The 26,759-nt window shown below is 45.3% G+C and overlaps 1 protein-coding gene across 2 annotated transcripts in view; it reads right to left on the minus strand.

Moving 5' to 3' along the window:
- LOC115199116 (IQ motif and SEC7 domain-containing protein 3-like) overlaps positions 1-26,759 on the minus strand; it is a 95,321-nt gene that overhangs the window by 16,414 nt on the left and 52,148 nt on the right. For both annotated transcript variants that reach the window (XM_029761694.1, XM_029761695.1), the window contains exons 6-9: positions 21,308-21,447; positions 8,526-8,651; positions 6,206-6,305; positions 2,924-3,082 (exon numbers count right to left, since the gene is read on the minus strand). In XM_029761694.1, coding sequence (XP_029617554.1) covers positions 2,924-3,082; positions 6,206-6,305; positions 8,526-8,651; positions 21,308-21,447 — 525 coding nt within the window. The remainder of the gene's footprint in view (positions 1-2,923; positions 3,083-6,205; positions 6,306-8,525; positions 8,652-21,307; positions 21,448-26,759) is intronic.

The raw sequence follows: 26,759 nt of genomic DNA on the forward strand, positions 1-26,759 counted from the left end.
ACTCCCGACTCCATTTCATGCCAACATGGTTATATTTATTTTTGATTATACTTTTTGTAATGCTTTTTGTGACGTGGATCATAGTTACAGTCTATCAGGTTGCGTGATTATCGTAATGTTAGGTGGAAAAAACAACTAATGGAACTCAATGAAATATCACACTCGCTCAAATGCGACCAGTTATTTTTCGTATTTGCATTTAATTTCTTTCACTAGCAAATGCGAGTGAACTGCTGGCACTTTAGACCCCACTGAATGTCCATCTTATGTTCGCTAACGTTAGCTTGAAACAATTAGTGTTTACCTTTCCACAGCACACAGAGTCGAAAATAGATGTGTCCATGTGTTTATGTACAGCTGACAGTCGGCAAACTCAGCATCACAACAAACAGGAGGAGGGTAGACACCGGGTAGCTACGTCCAATAATGAGGTATTCATCTCCATGTCCGTTGACACAAACTCTGTACATGTCTGTGTTTTGCAGCTCGAGAATCGGGGTGTTAGATTTACTCATTGGATTTATTTTTTATTAAAATGTAAAACAAATTAAAAATTACAAATAAGGCCCTATTCATTTCTGCATACTTTTAACTCAGATCTCGTACCAGCGTACACGGACAGAAAATTGCGTAGTTGGTACGCAAAATGCGTGCATGTTGGCAGGTCAGCAAACAACAAGGTGCCTGCCTGGCTCGAAGCAGCACTTCACCTGGACATAGGCTCAATTCAAAATAGTCTCCTAGTCCGTACCCCAAGTCAGATCTGAAAGTATAAGAGGTTTGAGTGATAGAGGAAGGGCTCTCTGATAGGGGATCCGTTTCAGATCTAGAAAAGTGCCTAGGGGTAGGGTTTGATTTGTGAATCAGTATGCCTGTTTAAAAAGGCTGTGTGCCCTGTATGGCCATTTTTCTCTCCTTAGTATTGGTCAGTAAACCCCAACAGCACTGTTTCTTCCTGATTGCTCCTCTCTTTTGGACCCCAGGCCTCTAGCTTCTCCTTGTTAATGTGTTCAACCTTTAAATCTGTGCTGCAGCGGGGACTTGTTTCTCTGTGCTTATCCTCTCACAGAGTATCAAGGCACTGTCAGACAGGCAAGGCAGGGAAACCTCCAGGGTTAATCTCAGGGTAAGACTGATAAGAAATCAACGCTGCCCAGGGAGATGCTGACGATACAACAACACACATAATGTGCATGAGCGCACGCGCTCGCATACACACATGTACAGGTAGCAGACTATTGCCACCCTGATTTACTATATCTTTAACCAAAGCCCAAAGGAGTGTGTGTGTCCACAGGCGTGGGAGGAAGCTAAAGTAATTCCACTGCCTAAAAATAGTAAAGCACCCTTTGCTGGCTCCAACAGGAAAGAATTGGCAAGGCTGCAGCTGGCTTAAAACAGAGCAGCACGCCTTGCACATACAGAACTAACATCAATAATATGCTTGCTAGTATTTCCTGGTTGAGGATTGACAAGAGATTACTGCTTCTCTTGTTTCTATGAGAAATATTACTGTGGTGGAAATTCCAGATTGTCTGCATAATCAAATAACATTTAGCTCAGACACCCATACCCCACAAGACATGTCACCAGGGGTCTCTTCACAGTCCCCAAGACATGCCACCAGGGGTCTCTTCACAGTCCCCAAGACATGCCACCAGGGGTCTCTTCACAGTCCCCAAGACATGCCACCAGGGGTCTCTTCACAGTCCCTGAGACATGCCACAAGGGGTCTCTTCACAGTCCCTGAGACATGCCAACAAGGGTCTCTTCACAGTCCCCAAGACATTCCACCAGCGGTCTCTTCACAGTCCCCAAGTCCAAAACAAATTCACCGCAACATAGAGTATTATACAGAGCCATGATCACATGGAACTATCTTCCATCTCCATTTACTCAGCAAACAGCAAAATAACCTTTGAAAAATGGATTAAACAACATCTCATGGAACAGAGGGGACTGTGAGGGGATACACACACACACACATACACTTTTAGTTGTATATGGTTGTATTTTAAATGTGTGTGACTGTCCTTGTCTATCAGTGAATCAGTGTTTTGTTACTTGTCATGTTTAGTGTTTTTTTGTGGAACCCAGAAAGAGTAGCTTCTGCCTCTGCTAAAGATAATGGGGATCCTTATAACCAAATAATTAACAATTAAACACAAATATGTACACATACACACAGACTCAGGCAGACATGCACACACACTCAGGCAGACATGCACACACACACTCAGGCAGACATGCACACACACAAGCACATACACACGTCCCGAGTCCCCCAGGCAGAATATAAACACAACCGTTCCCTGACTCTTGTTTTTCAGAAACGCATCAGAACAGAGTGTATGATCTCAGTATTAGCAACATACATAATTGTATCTTTGGTGTAGTCATTGATGTTAGAGATACAATAATGAAATTTGTAAGGGTACTAGGAGGAATATGAGCATGAACAGTTTGGTTATGTAATGACATCAACGTATACAAAGACATGCACACACAGACACATGCATGTACACACAGACACATGCATGTACACACAGACACATGCATGTACACACAGACACATGCATGTACACACAGACACATGCATGTACACACAGACACATGCATGTACACACAGACACATGCATGTACACACAGACACATGCACACGTAGACAGACAGACTGTTGACATCTTCCTCTCCCCATTGTTAGCACTTGTGTAAATAAGCCTGCGGCACCCTGATTCCATTTTAGTTTTCTCCTTTTTGAGAAATGAAAGAGAATTTCTGTGCAGATGGAGGGATGGATGATTCATACATTATTTTGCATGAGCTGTTTCTTTTTTTCCCCCTTCCATCTTCACCTGAGTTTGTAGCAACGGAGCACACACACACTCACACTCACACTCACACACAAACACACAGTACTCACATTCTATGCGTATCTGTTCCATCTCTGACACCTCAGCAATGGACTCCTTCAGATCTTCTAGAAACTTGAGCAGCTCCTCAGCGCTCTGGGCACAAAAGTTGAGCACCTGCTTCTTGTCTGAGCCAAAGGGTGAGATGATGGTGATGCCATGGGGGTAGTCTGAGGAGGAGAGATGAGAAGGAGATCACTTTTTTTTTTACATAATAGTGTTTGCTAATAAGAAGGATGAAACGATATCGCCAAATGTCTTCGATATCCAATGATATTGGTGTCCACCACTAATAGTTACATATTTCAATAGACCCAGACTGGCTAAAGGCATGTTTACCAAAACGTTGGTCAAATAGATTCATTAACTAGTTTGTGGAGTATTCAAGGATGTAACTGTGCTGGAGTTTCTTTTCAGAATACCAAGTATGATGGTTTAAATCACTAAACAGAGATGAGTCCCCCCAAAGCAAAAGAAAGGCTTGATACATCACAGCCAGGTAACTAAAGCATGAACAATTTTCTCACATCTTGAACTGACAGAGTAGCAACAAAAAAATATCAGAATTCTTCTTTCTCCTTCCCCAAAGAAGGGAATGAGGCAAAAGAGCCAATAAATTCATTGGGGAAATAAGATTAGTCGCGACTGTTTTCTGTTTTCATTTCTCACTATCCGTGCTCCGGCGCGCCTCGCTCTCCCGTTCGCTCTTTTAAATGGCACTTTGAGGATGGAGGCACTGCATCTTTCATGCCCGAGGCGTGAAGAAAAGAATATCCCTGTACGATAGATTTCATATGAAAATATCACCTGCCTGGCTGAATGCAGAGTGGTGGGAGGATCAGCAGGAGAAACTGGATAGGGGGCCGTATCCAAACTCCCCCTTTTCCAATAACCCCGCGCGACCGGGTCTGATTCCATTATCAAAACATACATTTCTTCTCCCTGCCAAATCCCCATGACTATAACTCAATCCTTCTGGGCTGGCTGGCTTTCAATCGCACAACCTGTTTTGATACTGATACATTCTAGGCAAATATGTTGGTTTGGCAGTACCATTTATGCATGCATGTATGCATTATGTATGCATGTATGTATGTAGGTATGCATGTAAAAATGTGCTTAACAAGTCATATAATAAATTGCATGGACTCACTTTGTGTACAATAATAGTGTTTAACGTGATTTTTGAATGACTCAGTTGAACAGTGAATTTCAAACACAGATTCAACCACAAAGATCAGAAAGGGTTTCCAACGGCTCGCAAAGAAGGGCACCTATTGGTAGATCTCCTTTTGAGCATGGTGAAGTTTTTAATCACACTTCGGGTGGTGTATTAATACACCTAGTCACTACAAAGATACAGGCGTCCTTCCTAACTCGGATGTCAGAGTGGAACGAAACCGTTCAAAGATTTCACCATGAGGCCAATGGTGACTTTAAAACAGTTACATCCAAAATACAGAGTGAAAAGAAGGAAGTATGAACAGAATAAAAATATTGAAAAACATGCATCCTGTTTGCAATAAGGCACTAGAGTAAAACTGCAAAAAAATGTGACAAAGAAATGTACTTTATGTCCGTTATATTTGCTGTAAATCCGACACATCACATCACTGAGTACCACTTAAATCGGCTTGAAAATCTATGGCAATACCTGAAAATGGTTGTCTAGCAATGATCAACAACCAATTTCACAGAGCTTGAAGCATTTTGAAAAGTATAATGGGCAAATTTTGTACAATGCTGGTGTGCAAAACTTTTAGATACTTACCCAGAAGGTCTCACAGCTGTAATTGCTGCCAAAGGGGAATCTTACATGTATTGACTCACGGTTTTCAATAATTATGTTAATGAGATATTTTTGTATATAACTTTCAATACATTTGCAAAAATGTCTAAAAACATGTTTTCACTTTGTCAATAAGGGGGATTGTGTGTCAATTTTGAATTAAGGCTGTAACACAACAAAATGTGGAATAAGTCAAGGGGTACGAATACTTTCTGAAGGTACCGTATGTATGCATGTATGTATGTGACCCATGTGAGAATCAAACCCATAACCTTGGGGTTGGCTATGTAATATGTTGGTTTAGTAGAGGCTTTTTATCCAAATGAACGGAGTTATGTATAATGTACATAAATCAAGGCTAACACAATGTATTCTGGGTACTCCATGTGACTGGGGTTGCTAGCTGTTTTCACTACATTCTCCCGCTCTCTCTCCCTCCCACAGATTATTTCCCTCCTCTCTTTGCTTCTGTCCTCCTCTATGATAGTTGTGTAAATGTCTCAAAAAGGGATGTACTTTGAAGGATCTACTTGCAGATCAAGATAACATATTTCTGCATGGCTTACTGCTTGTTTCACTTTGAGTTGCCATGGCAACATTGGTTAAGAAAAAGTGTTCGTCCCTCACTCTGTCTCATTCTCCCAGTCTCTCTCTCCCAGTCTCTCTCTCTCCAAGTCGCTCCCAGTCTCTCTCTCTCTCCCAGTCGCTCCCAGTCTCTCTCTCTCCCAGTCTCTCTCTCTCCAAGTCGCTCCCAGTCTCTCTCTCTCTCCCAGTCGCTCCCAGTCTCTCTCTCTCTCCCAGTCTCTCTCTCTCCCACTCGCTCCCAGTCTCTCTCTCTCCCAGTCTCTCTCTCTCTCCCAGTCTCTCTCTCTCCCAGTCTCTCTCTCTCTCCCAGTCTCTCTCTCTCCCACTCGCTCCCAGTCTTTCTCTCTCTCTCCCAGTTGCTCCCAGTCTCTCTCTCTCCCAGTTGCTCCCAGTCTCTCTCTCTCTCTCTCCTAGTCTCTCTCTCTCTCTCCAAGTCGCTCCCAGTCTCTCTCTCTCTCCTAATCTCTCTCTCTCCCAGTCGCTCCCAGTCTCTCTCTCTCTCCTAGTCTCTCTCTCTCCCAGTCACTCCCAGTCTCTCTCTCTCTCCCAGTCGCTCCCAGTCTTTCTCTCTCTCTCCCAGTCTCTCTCTCTCCCAGTCGCTCCCAGTCTCTCTCTCTCTCCTAGTCTCTCTCTCTCCCAGTCACTCCCAGTCTCTCTCTCTCCCAGTCTCTCTCTCTCTCCCAGTCGCTCCCAGTCTTTCTCTCTCTCTCCCAGTCGCTCCCCGTCTCTCTCTCTCTCCCAGTCTCTCTCTCTCCCAAGCGCTCCCAGTCTCTCTCTCTCTCTCTCTCTCTCTCTCTCTCTCTCTCTCTCTCCTAGTCTCTCTCTCTCCCAGTCGCTCCCAGTCTCTCTCTCGCCCCCAGTCTCTCTCTCTCTCTCTCCTTTGGAGGGTGAGTAGTGATGCTGGTGTTAGGTGACTTACACTCGTTCTCAAACAGTGTGAAGTGCATGCCCAGGAGGCCCAGGGCTTTACAGAAGGTGTAGGCTGCTGAACTCTTCTTCTTCGGACACAGCTTCAGGATCTGCGGGTAAAAAGCCACGTATCTTAAAATAGCTAGGTGAGACAACCACATCACACTCGGAGTAAGTGCATTTTTCCTCAATAAAGAAGTTTTTAGCAAAGACGGAGACGTCAATCAGAACATCAAAATAAGAACCTATTCAGGATGTCTTCTGTTCCACTTTAAAAACATATTAGTGTGGTTTTATGGACACAGATCGATCCTAATCCTGGACTTAAAAGGCATTTTGAATTGAGATTCTCCATTGAGCGTGCTTTTTATTCCAGGACTAACTGTGACTGGAAAACAGCCCTGAAGAGCATAACACAGGTAGCTTAGAGGTTAGAGAAGTAGCCTAAAGAATGTGGGCAAGCCCCATCCATCACCCTTGTGCTCTTGAGGAAGACACTTAACCTCCAAAAACTGTTCCAGTGGCATGTGTTGTGGGAGCAGAGTAAACCGTGTTTCCATTGTAACAGATGGGCAGCAATTATTATTCTCTTCTATTATTGTCAAAGCCTTTCTCTGCAATCTCAGTCAGCACTGTAGGTGTTATTGTCAGGTTAGGGTTGGGTTTAGGTTATGGTTGGGGTTAAGGTTTTAAGCCATGCTTTCAACAGGCTTTGAAGTTTGCTTCACATTGGTGTTTACCTGTTCAAGGCACTGGAGAAAAAGCCATTCAAGTCTCAATGTGACCTCCGTGATAAAATGAAGGATAAAAAATCCATCATCGGTCAGAGAGGATCAACACAGCATATTCATATCATCCTACTAATAACCTTCAGAGAGACAATTTACTACAATATAGCTTTCTCTCTGAGAAAAATCAAGTTTCCAGTGAAAGTGACATAACAGCACTGCAACTTTTTGTATTTTTTCAAGGATGTGTCTGTGAGTGTGTGTGGGGGAAAACAGCTATGCCTTATGGGTAGAGATATAATGAGGGAAATAATGAGAGGGAGAGGGAGGGAGAGAGGAGCTCTCATACAGTATAGAAACACCACAGATAGAGAAAGATGAGAGTATCTTCTCAGTGCTGATACTGCAGGGCCGTGTTGGTAAGCCGCCATATTAAACCAATACATCACCGTGACACATCCACCGCTGCAGACGAGAGTGTTGGAACCTCAAGAATAATGATTAACTTGTAAAGAAGAACCCCCTTACGATTAATTTCACACAGTAAAATAAATATGAAAATTGCAAACTTATCACAGACCCTAGACCCTACTCTCTGCGTAGTCGTGAGAAACAAGGAAACCGCCCTCTTAATTACATGTAATTGCGTAAACCTCGAGAGTGCGTCCTCATTTTTTTTCACGCTCACAAAATGAGGTTCAGCGATTGAAGTAATTATGACATTCTCTTTGTGCCGAATGAACAGTTTTCCGCCAAGACGTCGCAAGAGGATTTTTTTCTGGCCCGGCAAAGAATAAGCATTTTCAAAACTCCCCTCCTCCCTTCGGGGCACAATTACTTTTCGACGGCAGCGCAGGCAGCAGAGAAACACTTTCATTTTTATTTTCTCTCCCCCAGTTTTTGTTCGAGACAGATTAAGATGAGAACTAGTGGAATTATGGGAGTAGTTTAATACTTCACAGAGATAACATTTGGAGTTGCCCTAATGGTTGTATTAACTATAATAGACATTTAATCTATGATTAACTCCGAGGCCCATTCGATGTGACCTTGACCAAATGAAGGACTGAAGCTTGGACTTCATTACTGACCCCAGCAGTTATTTTCTTTCTCTAGGCTTGAGTTTATAAGTTCACTGCGGACTCCGTTTAACCTACTGTACCATCTGTTATTTAAGAAATGAGTCATGAAACAAAATAGAAACTAGGGACGAAGTCTTCAGAAAATGGTTCCCTGTTAGAGACTTCCTGGGTATTACATGGCTTGAATATGTGTGGCAGAGAATACAATGTTACAAGCTGCTTTATATGACTGTGGGCTACCACACTTCACGAGTTGAATACAACCAAGTTGATAGTGAGGTAATCTCCGTATAGTTTGGCAATGTTACTACTGTAGGTCAGGTGACACCACACTTTCCAAAAGCAATTGTGGCGCAAATCAATTAAATCCAAACACGTAGACATTTGCAGTACTATAATCCCATAACAATGTCCTCCTATAATCCTCAGAGGGGTGTAGTAAGTTTATCATCCTTTCTGAAGACAAAACTACATATCCCACAATCCTTTGCAGAGTCAGTCCGGTGTCAGGGAGTATTACCACGATAAGGTCATTGAAGAGGAAGACTTCTCTCTGGTGGGCTGCCTGTTTCTGGGCCTTGTTGACGTCCGTCACCTCAAACAGACGGCTACAGCACACCAATCTTCTGTGGGGAACAGACAGAACCTACAGAGAAAGAGAGAGAGAGAGCGAGAGATTGATTTTAGAACAAACTTTATTGGCACAATCCAACTTATTTACATAGCCAATTCAAAGCCAAATCAAAAATACAATACTCTGAAGAGTGAAGAATAAGAGGGAGAGATAAAAACTTGTTTTGCAGAAAAAGTTTAAGGGAAAGTGGTGATATCACTCCACCACCTTTCATTGGCGTCCTCCATGATCTCACAGATGCACAATGATGCGCTACCTTGTTCTACTGTAGGCTGCAACAAAATTACACCGCTGAGCTATCACTCTCCTGTCAATAACTGCCTCCATAAATCCAAAGGATTCTGCTACACAAGGTCTTATTGATGAATTCTGCTCAGGCACAGATTGGACAGTTATGCCCGTTAAAAATGACCATGAAGACTGCTTCTTAGAACACTTCACATTTTCAGAGATGAAAGATAGGAGAGAATGGACAGACAGAGAACAGAAAGAAGGGATAAACTGATGCCGTTGGCAAGCCAAAGCAGGGGGAGCGAGAGAGACAAAAAGAGAGAGAGGAAGAGGGAGAAAGAAAGAAAGAAAGAAAGAAAGAGAGAGACAAAAAGAGAGAGAGGAAGAGGGAGAGCGAAAGTAAAAGAAAGAGAGAGAGAGAGAGAGAGAGAGAAAGATGAAAGGTGGAGAGAGAGTGTTGTTGATTAAGGGTGTCTTGGCCATGGCCCATCGATCTCTCTGTGCTCCATTGACACCCTTAAAGAAAAGCTCTGATCTTTTAGCCTGCAAGGGGTTTTCTAAAGTACACTGAACCTCACAGACAAGCTTGTTCCTCTTTTTCCCTCTTCGTCTCACACTTGGCTACAGTTACATCTTCCCCCTCTCATGCTCTCTCGTTCTCTTTCCTCTTATAGTGGAAGAAAAAAACGAGCAACACAATAAATAGAGAGTGATGAACTGAAACAGTGAGTGATGTTTGGAGTAACAGTTCAAGTGACTTTTTGGGCAAACTGACCAAATTCACATAGAAATGTAAGTTCTAAATCTGTCCTTCTCATTGAAAGCAAGTATAAGAAGCGGTAGATCTGTTTTATGTGCACTATTTCTATGCTTCCCGTACTTCAGTTTAGTTTTTGCGTCTTTTAATTTTGGTTTTGTGCACCAGCTTCAAACAGCTGAAAATACAATATTTTGGGTTATGGAAAATATATTTCACAGCGGTTTAGATGGTACAATGATTCTCTACACTATACATTCTTATTCTTTCACATAAATGAAAATTAGGCAAACTATTAGAATTTTAGCAACCAGGAAATGGTGGAGCAATGTTTGCATGGTGCATATTTAAAGGTGCAATCTATAACTAAAATGTTTGGTCAAAAGTGTTGAACTTCTTTGGATATTCAGTTAATTGCCAAAATAATGGAAACACTTGAGTAAATGAGGGATACAAAGTATATTGAAAGCAGGTGCTTCCTTAGTTAATTAAGCAATTAGCATCCCATCATGCTTAGGGTCATGTATAAAAATGCTGGGCAGGCCATTATTTTGGTTACCATGGCTACACCACATAGGATGACAATGCCCCCATCCACAGGGCACGAGTGTTCACTGAATGGTTTGATGAGCATGAAAACGATGTAAACCATATGCCATGGCTGTCTCAGTCACCAGAGCCCAACCCAATGGAACATTTATGGGAGATTCTGGAGCGGCACCTGAGACAGTGTTTTCCACCACCATCCACAAAACACCAAATTATGGAATTTCTTGTGGAAGAATAGTGTTGCATCCCTCCAATAGAGATCCAGACACTTGTAGAATCTATGACAAGGCGCATTGAAGCTGTTCTGGCTCATGGTGCCCCAATGCCCTATTAAGACACTTTATGTGGGTTATTTTATTTGGCAGTTATCTGAATATTTCAGACTGCACCGTAGAATTATTGTTCTATTTCATCATTCTTTGTCTATTGTATTTCCTTGCCTAATTGTTTTCTGTTTTTGAATTTCATATGATATAACATGTCACAACAGAATCTAACTTGAAATGATGAAATCCAGTGCCTTCAGAAAGTATTCCTACTCCTTGACTTATTCCACATTTTGTTGTGTTACAGCCTGAATTCAAAATGGATAAGATTTTTTTATATATATAATTCTCACCCATCTACACACAATACCCCATAATGACAAAGTGAAAACATGTTTAGCAATTGTTTTGCAAATTCATTGAAAACGAAATATAGAAATATCTCACATACATAAGTATTCACACCCCCGAGTCAATATTTTGTAGAAGCACCTTTGGCAGCGATTACAGCTGTGAATCTTTCTGGGTAAGTCTCTAAGAGCTTTTCACACATGGATTGTGTATCATTGGCCCATTATTCTTTTCAAAATTCTTCAAGCTCTGTCAAATTGGTTGTTGATCATTACTAGACAACCATTGTCAGGTCTTGCCATAGATTTTCAAGTAGATTTAAGTCAAAACTGTAACTCAGCCACTCAGGAACATTCCCTGTCTTCTTGGTAAGCAACTCCAGTGTAGATTTGGCCTTGTGTTTTAGGTTATTGTCCTGCTGAAAGGTGAATTCCTCTCCTAGTGTCTGGTGGAAAGCAGACTGATCCAGGTATTGACGGTGATTAACTCCATTCTGTTTTTTTTAATCCTGAAAAACTCTCCAGTCCTTGAAGATTAAAAGAATACCCATAACATGATGCAGCCACCACTATGCTTGAAAACATGGAGAGTGTTACTCAGTAATGTGTTGTGTTGTATTGGATTTGCCCCAAACATAACACTTTGTATTCAAGTTAATTGCTTTACCAAACGTTTTGCAGTATTACTTTAGTGCCTTGTTGCAAACAGGATGCATGTTTTGGAATATTTGTATTCTGTACAGGCTTCCTTCTTTTCACTCTGTCAATTAGGTTAGTTGTCACGGGCGTCGTAAGGAGTGGACCAAAATGCAGCGGGTATATTGATCATCTTCTTATTTATTGAAGGAAAAAACACTTAAACAAAACAAACGACGAAAACAGTCCCGTAAGGTGCACAGACTATACAGGAAACAACCACCCACAAAACACAAGTGAAACAAACCCCAACTAAATATGGCCTCCAATTAGAGGCAACGACAACCAGCTGACTCTAATTGGAGGTCCTACCAAAACCCCAACATAGAAATAGAAAAACTAGATAAACACATAGAAATAGAAAATGTAGAACAAACCAAAAAACCCGAACCACACAAAACAAACACCCCCTGCCACGCCCTGACCAAACTACAATAACAAATAACCCCTTTTTCTGGTCAGGACGTGACATTAGTATTGTGGAGTAACTACAATGTTGTGGTTTTGTTCCTCTCCGGCAATTGAGTTATGAAGGACGCCTGTATCTTTGTAGTGACTGGGTGTATTGATACACCATCCAAAGTGTAATTAATAACTTCACCATGCTCAAAGGGATATTCAATGTCAATTTTATTTTATTTGTACCCATCTACCAATAGGTACCCTTCTTTGCGAGGCATTGGACAACTTCCCTGGTCTTTGTGGTTGAATCTGTGTTTGAAATTCACTGCTTGACTGAGGAACCTTACAGATACTTGTATGTGTGAGGTACAGAGATGAGAAGTCATTCAAAAAACATGTTACACACTATTATTGCACACAGAGTGATTCCATGCAAATTATTATGTGACTTGTTGAGCAAATGTTTACTCCTGAACATATTTAGGCTTGCATTAACAAATGGGGTTGAATACTTTCATTTTTAATTAATAATAAAAACATAATTCCACTTTGACATTATGGGGTATTGTGTGTTGGCCAGTGACAAAACATCTCACTTTAATCCATCTTAAATTCAGGCTGTAACACAACAAAATGTGGAAAAAGTCAAGGCGTGTGATACTTTCTTAAGGCACTGTACCTTAAATTAAAATGTATATTATTCATGAAATGTACAGACTGACTCCCAGAGGGGCAGATTTAAGGCTCTAATAGCTCCTAGTATAGAGACACTCATTGGAGTTATAAGGGTTATGCTAGGTCTCTTCACAAAATAATAATAACTGTGTATCCCCTCAGGATGTCACGTTCATTGTACAGAGCTGACCAAGGCGCAACACCATAGAGAACCAAGGGCTCTCTATGGTCAGGGCGTGACAGTAACCCCCCCCCCCAAAGGTGCGGACTCCGGCCGCAAAAGCTAAAACCAAATGGGGAGGGTAGGGGGGGTGACGAGTGTTGGTGGCGGCTCCGGTGCGGGTCGCCGCCCCCGCCCAGACCCCGGATCCGGCCATGGCGCCGGGCTGAACGCAGTGCCTGGACTGGGCATCGGCGCAGAGGAAGGCTCTGGCCTTGGAGCGGTACTAGATGCTGTGCCTGGACTGGGCACCGGCGCAGAGGAGGGCTCCGGCCATGGAGCTGGGTTGGCCGCCGTGCCTGGACTGGGCACCGGCGCAGTGGAAGGCTCCGGCCTTGGAGCGGGACTGGACGCCGTGCATGGACTGGGGAGGCACACTGGAGGCCTGATGCGTGGTGCAGAACACACCTACATAACATCTCTCTCCTCTCTCTCTCTCCCAACTTCTCCATTGCCTCCCTGACGGTCTCTGGCTCTTCAAGACGAGTGTGGGGATCTGGCACAGGACGTACCGGACTGGGGAGGCGCACTGGAGGCCAGATGCGTGAAGCCGGCACAGGTTTCACCGGACTGATGACACGCTCCTCCAAACGCCTGCGTTACCGCATACTCCTAGCTAAACCCTCTCTCCGGTATCCTTCCTCACACTGTTCCATCGACTCCCAGGCGGGCTCTGGCACTCCCTGCTGCTCAGTCGACCTCCCCACGTGCCCCCCCCCCCAAAAAAAAAAATCTTGGGGTTTCTGTGGCCGCGACCTTCCACGTCGTCACTGTCCTTCCTGCGTCCTCTGCAACTGCCGCCAAGGAAGGGTCTCATGTCCTCCCATGATCTCCTCCCATGTCCAAAACTCCTTTACTTCATGAACACGCTGCTTGGTCCTTGTGTGGTGGGACATTCTGTCACATTCGTCGTACAGAGCGGACCAAGGCGCAGCGTGATTTGAGTTCCACATCTTTTATTACTGTGAAACTTAAACAAAACAATAAACAAACTACTACAAACGTGAGAGCCGTAGTGCACAAAACACTAACACAAACAATATCACACAATGCAGGTGAGAACAGGGACTCCTTAAGTATGATCCCCAATTAGAGACAACGATAATGAGCTGCCTCTAATTGGGAACCATACTCAAACCCAAACATAAAAATATAATTGACTAGAACACTCCCTAGTCACGCCCTGACCTACAACACCATAGAGAACCAAGGGCTCTCTATGGTCAGGGTGTGACACAGGAGTACATGAGAATTAACTGGAGATGACGCTGGTGTAATTCAGTTCCCTTACTGCTCCTAGGATTAACAGTACAGCTGCACATAGGGTCCAATACAAAAACTATAAGACTGTCCACTGGGGGCCGTGGAAAGGGCGACTGCTTGAAGAAAAAAAACGTGGGCAGGAAAGAAAGACAGAGAGAGACAGAGAGCGAGAGAGAGAGATGGAGGGAGAGAGGAGCGATAATGAGGCCGAGACAGAGAGAGAGAGGGGTGAGGGAAACGGAGAGAGGAAAATGTGGGTAATGAAGGAGTGAAAGAAAAGAGTGAAAGAGAGTGGGTGAGTTAAGGTGAACTACATGGGGTTCTGTCACATCCACACAGTGGCCAGTATCAATACAGAGACAGGTGAACTACATGGGGTTCTGTCACATCCACACAGTGGCCAGTATCAATACAGAGACAGGTGAACTACATGGGGTTCTGTCACATCCACACAGTGGCCAGTATCAATACAGAGACAGGTGAACTACATGGGGTTCTGTCACGTCCACACAGCGGCCAGTATCAATACAGAGACAGGTAAACTACATGGGGTTCTGTCACGTCCACACAGTGGCCAGTATCAATACAGAGACAGGTGAACTACATGGGGTTCTGTCACGTCCACACAGTGGCCAGTATCAATACAGAGACACAGTGGCCAGTATCAATACAGAGACAGGTGAACTACATGGGGTTCTGTCACGTCCACACAGTGGCCAGTATCAATACAGAGACAGGTGAACTACATGGGGTTCTGTCACATCCACACAGTGGCCAGTATCAATACAGAGACAGGTGAACTACATGGGGTTCTGTCACGTCCACACAGTGGCCAGTATCAATACAGAGACACAGTGGCCAGTATCAATACAGAGACAGGTGAACTACATGGGGTTCTGTCACATCCACACAGTGGCCAGTATCAATACAGAGACAGGTGAACTACATGGGGTTCTGTCACATCCACACAGTGGCCAGTATCAATACAGAGACAGGTGAACTACATGGGGTTCTGTCACATCCACACAGTGGCCAGTATCAATACAGAGACAGGTGAACTACATGGGGTTCTGTCACGTCCACACAGTGGCCAGTATCAATACAGAGACACAGTGGCCAGTATCAATACAGAGACAGGTGAACTACATGGGGTTCTGTCACGTCCACACAGTGGCCAGTATCAATACAGAGACACAGTGGCCAGTATCAATACAGAGACAGGTGAACTACATGGGGTTCTGTCACATCCACACAGTGGCCAGTATCAATACAGAGACAGGTGAACTACATGGGGTTCTGTCACGTCCACACAGCGGCCAGTATCAATACAGAGACAGGTGAACTACATGGGGTTCTGTCACGTCCACACAGTGGCCAGTATCAATACAGAGACACAGTGGCCAGTATCAATACAGAGACAGGTGAACTACATGGGGTTAAGTCACGTCCACACAGTGGCCAGTATCAATACAGAGACAGGTGAACTACATGGGGTTCAGTCACGTCCACACAGTGGCCAGTATCAATACAGAGACACAGTGGCCAGCATCAATACAGAGACACAGTGGCCAGTATCAATACAGAGACAGGTGAACTACATGGGGTTCAGTCACGTCCACACAGTGGCCAGTATCAATACAGAGACACAGTGGCCAGCATCAATACAGAGACACAGTGGCCAGTATCAATACAGAGACAGGTGAACTACATGGGGTTCAGTCACGTCCACACAGTGGCCAGCATCAATACAGAGACACAGTGGCCAGTATCAATACAGAGACAGGTGAACTACATGGGGTTCTGTCACGTCCACACAGTGGCTAGTATCAATACAGAGACAGGTGAACTACATGGGGTTCAGTCACGTCCACACAGTGGCCAGTATCAATACAGAGACACAGTGGCCAGTATCAATACAGAGACAGGTGAACTACATGGGGTTCTGTCACGTCCACACAGTGGCCAGTATCAATACAGAGACAGGTGAACTACATGGGGTTCTGTCACGTCCACACAGTGGCCAGTATCAATACAGAGACACAGTGGCCAGTATCAATACAGAGACAGGTGAACTACATGGGGTTCTGTCACGTCCACACAGTGGCCAGTATCAATACAGAGACAGGTGAACTACATGGGGTTCAGTCACGTCCACACAGTGGCCAGTATCAATACAGAGACACAGTGGCCAGTATCAATACAGAGACAGGTGAACTACATGGGGTTCAGTCACGTCCACACAGCGGCCAGTATCAATACAGAGACACAGTGGCCAGTATCAATACAGAGACAGGTGAACTACATGGGGTTCTGTCACGTCCACACAGTGGCCAGTCTCAATACAGAGACAGGTGAACTACATGGGGTTCTGTCACGTCCACACAGCGGCCAGTATCAATACAGAGACACAGTGGCCAGTATCAATACAGAGACAGGTGAACTACATGGGGTTCAGTCACGTCCACACAGTGGCCAGCATCAATACAGAGACAGGTGAACTACATGGGGTTCAGTCACGTCCACACAGTGGCCAGTATCAATACAGAGACACAGTGGCCAGTATCAATACAGAGACACAGTGGCCAGTATCAATACAGAGACAGGTGAACTACATGGGGTTCTGTCACGTCCACACAGCGGCCAGTATCAATACAGAGACATGTGAACTACATGGGGTTCTGTCACGTCCACACAGCGGCCAGTATCAATACAGAGACAGGTGAACTACATGGGGTTCTGTCACGTCCACACAGTGGCCAGTATCAATACAGAGACACAGTGGCCAGTATCAATACAGAGACAGGTGAACTACATGGGGTTCTGTCACGTCCACACAGTGGCCAGTATCAATACAGAGACACAGTGGCCAGTATCAATACAGAGACAGGTGAACTACATGGGGTTCTGTCACGTCCACACAGCGGCCAGTATCAATACAGAGAGAGTCTCTCCATGATTTGGGCCTTATTTATTTCTTATTTAGGCAGATAACACAGCAAAACGGAACCTTCTGGAAATTATCCAAATACCTTCTCCCTTCCCCTCTCACCTCTCTCTCCATCTTCCCTAAATCCCTCCCTCATGACCCAAATACCTTCTCCTTCCCCCTCTCACCTCTCTCTCCATCTTCCCTAAATCCCTCCCACATGACCCAAATACCTTCTCCTTCCCCCTCTCACCTCTCTCTCCATCTTCCCTAAATCCCTCCCACATGACCCAAATACCTTCTCCTTCCCCCTCTCACCTCTCTCTCCATCTTCCCTAAATCCCTCCCACATGACCCAAATACCTTCTCCTTCCCCCTCTCACCTCTCTCTCCATCTTCCCTAAATCCCTCCCTCATGACCCAAATACCTTCTCCTTCCCCCTCTCACCTCTCTCTCCATCTTCCCTAAATCCCTCCCTCATGATCCAAATACCTTCTCCATCCCCCTCTCACCTCTCTCTCCATCTTCCCTAAATCCCTCCCACATGACCCAAATACCTTCTCCTTCCCCCTCTCACCTCTCTCTCCATCTTCCCTAAATCCCTCCCTCATGATCCAAATACCTTCTCCATCCCCCTCTGACCTCTCTCCCCATCTTTCCCTAAATCCCTCCCTCATGATCCAAATACCTTCTCCATCCCCCTCTGACCTCTCTCCCCATCTTTCCCTAAATCCCTCCCTCATGATCCAAATACCTTCTCCATCCCCCTCTGACCTCTCTCCCCATCTTTCCTTCCATCCCTCTTTTTTCTCTTCCTAGGTGTTTTATTCTCTTGCTTCACCCCCTCACTATTTTTCTCCCCTCACTCTCTCCTCGTTCTCTTCTATTTTTCTCTCTGATACCTCTCCCTCTCTCGCTCTCTTTCGCTTTCTTGCTCTCTCTCCCCCTCTCTTGCGCTCTCTCTCATTTCTCTCCATGTCCCTGGAAGCTAACACAGAGCCTCCTGCCTAGCTCCTCAAACCGTAAGCATAGCTATCTTCTCATTATGGCGATGGGGGAAACATGCAAGGCAGTCCCACTGTTCATAGAAGGCAGTCATTAGCCGGGATGCTACGCTAATGATGCTATGCTCATTCTCCCTTTAGCCTACTCGTAGTAGAAAAAGTATATGAAACTGCACAGTGGGTTTCCACCCACTGCTTGTTGATTGCTTGTGTCATTATCACCTGCACTGCAATACTGTTGAAGTAGTATGAACTGCACAGTACTGTGGAGTCCTGTTGAGGTAGTATGAACTATATAGTACTGTACAGTACTGTTGAAGTACTATGAACTGTATAGTAATGTGGAGTACTGTTGAGGTAGTATGAACTGTATAGTACTGTGGAGTACTGTTGAGGTAGTATGAATTGTATAGTACTGTGGAGTACTGTTGAAGTAGTATGAACTATATAGTACTGTGGAGGTAGTATGAACTGTATAGTACTGTGGAGTAGTGTTGAGGTAGTATGAAACGTATAGTACTGTATACTACTGTGGAGTACTGTTGAGGTAGTATGAACCATATAGTACGGTGGAGTACTCTTGAGGTAGTATGAACTGTATAGTAGTGTATACTACTGTAGAGTACTGTTGAGGTAGTATGAACCATATAGTACTGTTGAGTACTCTTGAGGTAGTATGAACCGTATAGTACTGTATAGTACTGTGGAGTACTGTTGAGGTAATATGAATTGTATAGTACTGTGGAGTCCTGTTGCTGCAGTATGAACTGAACATTACTGTAGTTTGATCATTTAATCATTTTCAGCTAAGATACTGTAAAAGAAGACACCGTTTCAAAGTCCTTCAGTCTTTCTCATTAGCGTTGTTAGCGAACACTGTTACTACCTTTCCTCAGCACTGTCAGCAGAGCCCATTAGCCATTTTACTCATTAGCATCTCCACCATTAGCAAAGGCTCATTATCAGGACTGAAATCATTAACTCAGGTCATTACTCAATCTATCTATATTAGTCAGCTACTTGCAACAGGAGTCTTTAAGCTTTTTAGGTAAGATTGGTGCGGTGAATACACATGTTTAGTTTGATAAAATCGTATTTATTTATCCAGAAAGTCCCATTGAGGTCAAGAGACCTCTTTTACAAGGGAGACCAGACAGAGGTCAGTGTAACGGTTTAGTTGAACAATGTTTGGTGTAACAGAGTAATATATACTGTATCTTCAGTGTAACAAAAACATTCTGTGGTCTATGTGAGAATCGAACCCACAACCTTGGTTTCATAAGCATGCTGACCACACCACTCGCATTGCAAAATAAATGTAAACATACACGTTATTCAATTATTGCAATCACACGGCTCGCGCCCGCCAACAAGTGTCTACATTGCCAAGTGCTAAAATAGAAGTCAGTTCTATTTGTGACACTGAACGCGGTGCAAGTCCTGCCTCTTCCATCTACTAATTGGTTTATAGAAGCAGATACCCACGTTCCATCTCCTCATTGGTTATAGCCACATGGGTGATTGAAAGATTAACTGAGTTCGGTTGGTTGTCGTGGTAACTATGAAAGTTAGATGCCAATTGCCATATAAAGTCCAAAGAAGAAAAAGCCTGGAAGGAGGAGAGATGACTAGAAACGATTCGGTTGACTGTTTTATGTGTGAATTAATTGTCGGAGTAGAGGACCTTGTGCATTTCAGGTAAAATAACAACTCAACGTTTATATCCCTGGACAAATTAGCTAGCAACTGCAAGCTAGCTAGCTAAATTGCCATAAATGTTTAATGCTTTTCGACCTGTTAATATAATTGGTTCAGAGTTTGATTTGATATTTCAACCTGCGTGTCGTGATCGCGTTTGGTGTGGGTGGAAAAAAAATCTATTTGCGCACGACGGCGCACAACGGTGCATGCGCGCGACCGGTTTGGGTACGGTCTAACCATCTGAGCCTACGGGAAAACGACATGACTCCGCCATTGGAAATTATGCAATGGGTTTTAACTCCTCCATTGTACTTGATTGATGAATTAAGGTCACTACTTAGTAAGGAACTCCCCTCACCTGGTTGTCTAGGTCTTCATTGAAAGGAAGAAACAGAAAGCAGCAGACACTAGGCACTCCGTGGATTGAGTTTGACACCCTTGGGTTAACTTATTGCACTGGGTATGTTCTCAAACTAAATCAACCTTGCTCTTGAGTGACAAAAACAGCTCAAACACTTCTTATTGTTTTCAGATGTATTGTATGTGTCTGTCAATGATAAATTACAAGCTATAAGATGACTGAGTGGCTTCTGTCACCAAGTAAACATTGATGGATTGGTCTTACAGTGTGTGTGTGTGTGTGTGTGTGTGTGTGTGTGTGTGTGTGTGTGTGTGTGTGTGTGTGTGTGTGTGTGTGTGTGTGTGTGTGTGTGTGCGCATTTGTGGGTGTGCATCTGTGTGTGCACACATGGCTACATGGGGATCTGTGCAGGTGATTGAAAGACCGCTCGTTCCTGTCAATGCAATACAATTCCACTCCGATGCGCTCTGCAGAGATTGAGAGAACAGTGCACATTGCAACGCATATGGAAGACACTCTGATCCAACTCTGATCGGAGTAATAATTTGACATTGAGATTTTTGTGTGATTTATTTGAGTTGTCCATTCAGACAACAGAAATGTATATTCTGATTGCCCCCCCCCCCCAAAAAAAATGTCACTAGTCCCGAACAAGCGTTAATGTCAAGCCTTGGTGTTCTGTCGTGGAAAAGATTATGTTATAATGCTTGTATTGTATTATAATGGTTGTAATATTCGACAGAATAGAGTATTCTGTTAACTATTGTGTGTGTGTTCTACTGAGGATGGGCCTCTATGAGATAGCACTGACAGAGGAGATTTACGATGTCTTTGGGTAATAAAGCCTATAGAGCATTCCAGAGGACATGAGCTAATGGTTCTGTTCTATAACCGTACCAGGGAGAGACGGTTCCAGTTTGGAGTAGGAGGACCAGACTCTGGTCTATACAATGAAAACTGTTGACACAGCAGTTGCTGTCTGCTATGTTTTATAGATATCTTTCATACAAAACCTTGTGACCCATTCTATGTATCTGTGGTTCGTCATGTATGTTGAGAGGGGTGTATCTTGTCTATAAAAGATCTTTGTACTTTTGTGTAATCACTTTTCAATGGTTCATTAGAGATAGCATATCATTGAAAGTCAAGTGCTTTTGCAAAGCTCTTAATTATTAAATATGTAGTTTAAGTATAACTCTGACTGGTGTGTGAAGTTTGTAACTCTCCTCATGTGGTAATGCAGAAATTAGCCACCACAGTCCTTACTGTCTTCATGCCCACAATGGACTGCTCCACCTTGGTGACGTAGGTGACGTGGTCTTCATTGGAGCGCAGCTCTCTCTGTTGGATCCTCTCATAGATGCCCACCACCATGTCTCTGGGGATGTCAGCTCCATCATCCACACCTAGACACACACACACACACACACACACACCATGGGTTAGTCCTCTCATAGATGCCCACCACCATGTCTCTGGGGATGTCAGCTCCATCATCCACACCTAGACACACACACACACACACCATGGGTTAGTCCTCTCATAGATGCCCACCACCATGTCTCTGGGGATGTCAGCTCCATCATCCACACCTAGACACACACACACACAAACGCACACAACACACACACACAAACCATGTTCTAGAAACAGTGGCAATGTTTGAGAGGCCCAAACACACGCATGCAATCCCAAATACACAGACATTCACAATGAGGCCCAATGACAGAAGCCTGTAAACTACTGTAAACTATTTTAAGCTACTGTAAACTACTGTAAACTACTGTAAACTACCGTAAACTATTGTAAACTATTGTAAACTACTGTAAGCTACTGTAAACAACTAAACTACTGTAAGCTACTGTAAGCTACAGCACCACATCACATACATATACATGCATGTAGAAACAGCCCAGGCCATGACGCATTGAGTAGTCTTTCTATGGTGTGTTTATGTGTGGGTTCGGCGTGTGGGTGTGTGTGCATGCGTGATTTTGAGTCTGTGCGTGTTTATTGTGTGCGTGTGTGTGTGTATTCACCTCAGTGGAGCTTTGAGACAAGAGAGTTGAATGGTGAATGATCTGTGTTCTGTGGTGGAAGAGCCATGCTGTGTGTACACTGACCCACTCTTCCTGTTCCAAGGCCAGGGAATGTGTCAGAGCCACAGGGAGCCCCCTCCCTCCCACACACACACACACACACACACACACACACACACACACACACACACACACACACACACACACACACACACACTCAGTGCCGATCACAGAGCACGATCAAACACACACACACTCATATCTCAGTCAGGATCACAGAGCACAAACACACTCATTCAAAGCACACCATCAAACACACACATACAGCGCCTCGACATCAACTCTCAACACACACACACACACAACCCCACACACACACACACACATTCTATTAAAATAATGACAAAAGCAAATGTTAAATTAGTTAATTGCAAAAAAACCCTCCTCTTGATGTTGTCTCCAGCCTCTAGGTCATCAGGCTGCTGATTATCCCTCACACCTGTCACCATCGTCTCGCGCACCTGCGCCTCATGACACTCACCTGGACTCCATCACCTCCTTGATTATCGTCCCTATATCTGTCACTCCCCTTGGTTCTTTCCTCAGGTGTTATTGACTCTGTTTTCATGTCGGTGCGTTGTTTGTGTTTCGTGGTTAATGTTTCGTTTATTTATTAAAACACTCACTCCCTGAACTTGCTTCCCGACTCAGCGCACTCGTTACAGATGTTATGAAATATCCTGCGCCTGGGGAGAACATATCAACTGGGGACTGGGGGAGAACATATCAACTGGGGACTGGGGGGGACATATCAACTGGGGACTGGGGGAACATATCAACTGGAGACTGGGGGGAACATATCAACTGGAGACTGGGGGGAACATATCAACTGGAGACTGGGGGGAACATATCAACTGGGGACTGGGGGGAACATATCAACTGGAGACTGGGGGAGAACATATCAACTGGGGACTGGGGGAACATATCAACTGGGGACTGGGGGGAACATATCAACTGGAGACTGGGGGAGAACATATCAACTGGAGACTGGGGGAGAACATATCAACTGGGGACTGGGGGAGAACATATCAACTGGAGACTGGGGGAGAACATATCAACTGGGGACTGGGGGAACATATCAACTGGGGACTGGGGGGAACATATCAACTGGGGACTGGGGGAGAACATATCAACTGGGGACTGGGGGAACATATCAACTGGGGACTGGGGGAACATATCAACTAGGGACTGGGGGAGAACATATCAACTGGGGACTGGGGGAACATATCAACTGGGGACTGGGGGAGAACATTTCAACTGGGGACTGGGAGAACATATCAACTGGGGACTGGGGGAACATATCAACTGGAGACTGGGGGGAACATATCAACTGGGGACTGGGGGGAACATATCAACTGGGGACTGGGGGGACATATCAACTGGGGACTGGGGGGAACATATCAACGGGGGACTGTGGGGAACATGTACACTGGGGACTGGGGGGACACATATCAACTGGGGACTGGGGGAGAACATATCAATTCGGGACTGGGGGGGAACATATCAACTGGGGAAAGTGGGGAACATATCAACTAGGGACTGAGGGGGGGCATATCAACTAGGGACTGGGGGGAACATATCAACTGGTGACTGGGGAGAACACATCAATTTGGGACTGGGGGAACATATCAACTAGGGACTGGGGGGAACATATCAACTGGGGACTGGGGGGAACATATCAAATAGGGACTGGGGGAACATATCAACTTGGGACTGTGGGGAACATATCAACTGGGGACTGGGGCAACATATCAACTGGGGACTGGGGGGGACATATCAACTGGGGACTGGGGGAACATATCAACAGGTGACTGGGGGAAACATATCAACTGGAGACTGGGTTGAGCATATCAACTGGGGACTGGGGGGAACATATAAATTCGGGACTGGGGGAACATATCAACTGGTGACTGGGGGAACATATCAACTGGGGACTGGGGGAGAACATATCAACTGGGGACTGGGGGAGAACATATCAACTGGGGACTGGGGGAAAATATCAACTGGGGACTGGGGGGAACATATCAACTGGGGACTGGGGGAGAACATATCAACTGGGGACTGGGGGAACATATCAACTGGAGACTGGGGGAACATATCAACTGGGGACTGGGAGAACATATCAACTGGGGACTGGGGGAACATATCAACTGGAGACTGGGGGGGAACATATCAACTGGGGACTGGGGGAACATATAAATTCGGGACTGGGGGAACATATCAACTAGCGACTGGCGGGAACATATCAACTTGGTACTGTGGGGAACATATCAACTGGTGACTGGGGAGAACATATCAATTCGGGACTGGGGGAACATATCAACTGGGGACTGGGGGGAACATATCAACTGGGGACTGGGGCAACATATCAACTGGGGACTGGGGGGAACATATCAACTGGGGACTGGGGGGAACATATCAACGGGGGACTGTGGGGAACATGTACACTGGGGACTGGGGGGACACATATCAACTGGGGACTGGGGGAGAACATATCAATTCGGGACTGGGGGGGAACATATCAACTGGGGACTGTGGGGAACATATCAACTAGGGACTGAGGGGGGGGCATATCAACTGGGGACTGGGGGGAACATATCAACTGGTGACTGGGGAGAACATATCAATTTGGGACTGGGGGAACATATCAGCTAGGGACTGGGGGGAACATATCAACTGGGGACTGGGGGGAACATATCAAATAGGGACTGGGGGAACATATCAACTTGGGACTGTGGGGAACATATCGACTGGGGACTGGGGCAACATATCAACTGGGGACTGGGGGGGACATATCATCTGGGGACTGGGGGAACATATCAACTGGTGACTGGGGGAAACATATCAACTGGAGACTGGGTTGAACATATCAACTGGGGACTGGGGGGAACATATAAATTTGGGACTGGGGGAACATATCAACTGGTGACTGCGGAGAACATATCAATTCAGGACTGGGGGAATATATCAACTAGGGACTGGGGGGAACATATCAACTGGGGACTGGGGGGAACATATCAAATAGGGACTGGGGGAACATATGAACTTGGGACTATGGGGAACATATCGACTGGGGACTGGGGGCAACATATCAACTGGGGACTGGAGGGAACATATCAACTGGGGACTGGGGGGAACATATCAACTGGGGACTGGGGGGAACATATCAACTGGTGACTGGGGGAAACATATCAACTGGAGACTGGGTTGAACATATCAACTGGGGACTGGGGGGAACATATACATTCGGGACTGGGGGAACATATCAACTAGGGATTGGGGGGGAACATATCAACTGGGGACTGGGGCAACATATCAACTTGGGACTGGGGGGAACATATCAACTGGGGACTGGGGGGACATATCAACTGGGGACTGGGGGGAACATATCAACTGGGGACTGTGGGGAACATATCAACTAGGGACTGGGGGGCATATCAACTGGGGACTGGGGGGAACATATCAATTCGGGACTGGGGGGGAGCATATCAACGGGACTGGGGGGAACATATCAATTCGGGACTGGGGGGGAACATATCAACTGGGGACTGTGGGGAACATATCAACTAGGGAACGGGGGGGCATATCAACTGGGGACTAGGGGGAACATATCAACTGGGGACTGGGGGGGCATATCAACTGGGGGCTGTGGGGACATATCAACTGGGGACTGGGGGGAACATATCAACTGGGGACTGGGGGGGACATATCAACTGGGGACGGGGGGAACATATCAACTGGGGACTGGGGGCAACATATCAACTAGGGACTGGGGGGAACATATCAACTGGGGGCTGTGGGGAACATATCAACTGGGGACTGGGGGGACACATACCAACTGGGGACTGGGGGGAACATATCAATTCGGGACTGGGGGAACATATCAACTGGGGACTGGGGGGGAACATATCAACTTGGGACTGTGGGGAACATATCAACTGGGGACTGGGGGGCATATCAACTGGGGACTGGGGGGAACATATCAACTGGGGACTGGGGGGCATATCAACTGGGGACTGGGGGGAACATATCAACTGGGGACTGGGGGGTTATATCAACTGGGGACTGGGGAGAACATATCAACAGGGGACTGGGGGGAATATATCAACTGGGGACTGGGGGGAACATATCAACTGGGGACTGGGGGGGTATATCAACTGGGGACTGGGGAGAACATATCAACAGGGGACTGGGGGGAATATATCAACTGGGGACTGGGGAGAACATATCAACTGGGGACTGGGGAGAACATACTGTATCATTTGGCCGTGAGGCTTCCCTCTAGATAGACCCCATTATAGCCAGGGTGGTTCATTGAGGAGCCAATGAGGCTGCTAGGTCGGGAATCATTTCGGCAAATGGAGACACTCGTCAGGGCAGTGACACAGATGCACTCTTGGATATGCTGAGGCATCACTCCACATTATGGAGTCAGCACAGTGAGAGGAAGAGGAGAAGGGTGTGTGTGTGGGGGGGATGTGTGTGTGTGAGAGAGATTGAGAGGGGAGAGAGAGAGAGAGAGAGAGGGAGGGAGGGAGAGTTCTGCTCACTGTGCTTTCACCTGATTTATCTTATTTTATGTATTTATGTAGTCAGGTAGTACATCTGACTCTGCAACA

Source organism: Salmo trutta, chromosome 8, assembly GCF_901001165.1.
Source record: "Salmo trutta chromosome 8, fSalTru1.1, whole genome shotgun sequence".
NCBI lineage: Eukaryota > Metazoa > Chordata > Actinopteri > Salmoniformes > Salmonidae > Salmo > Salmo trutta.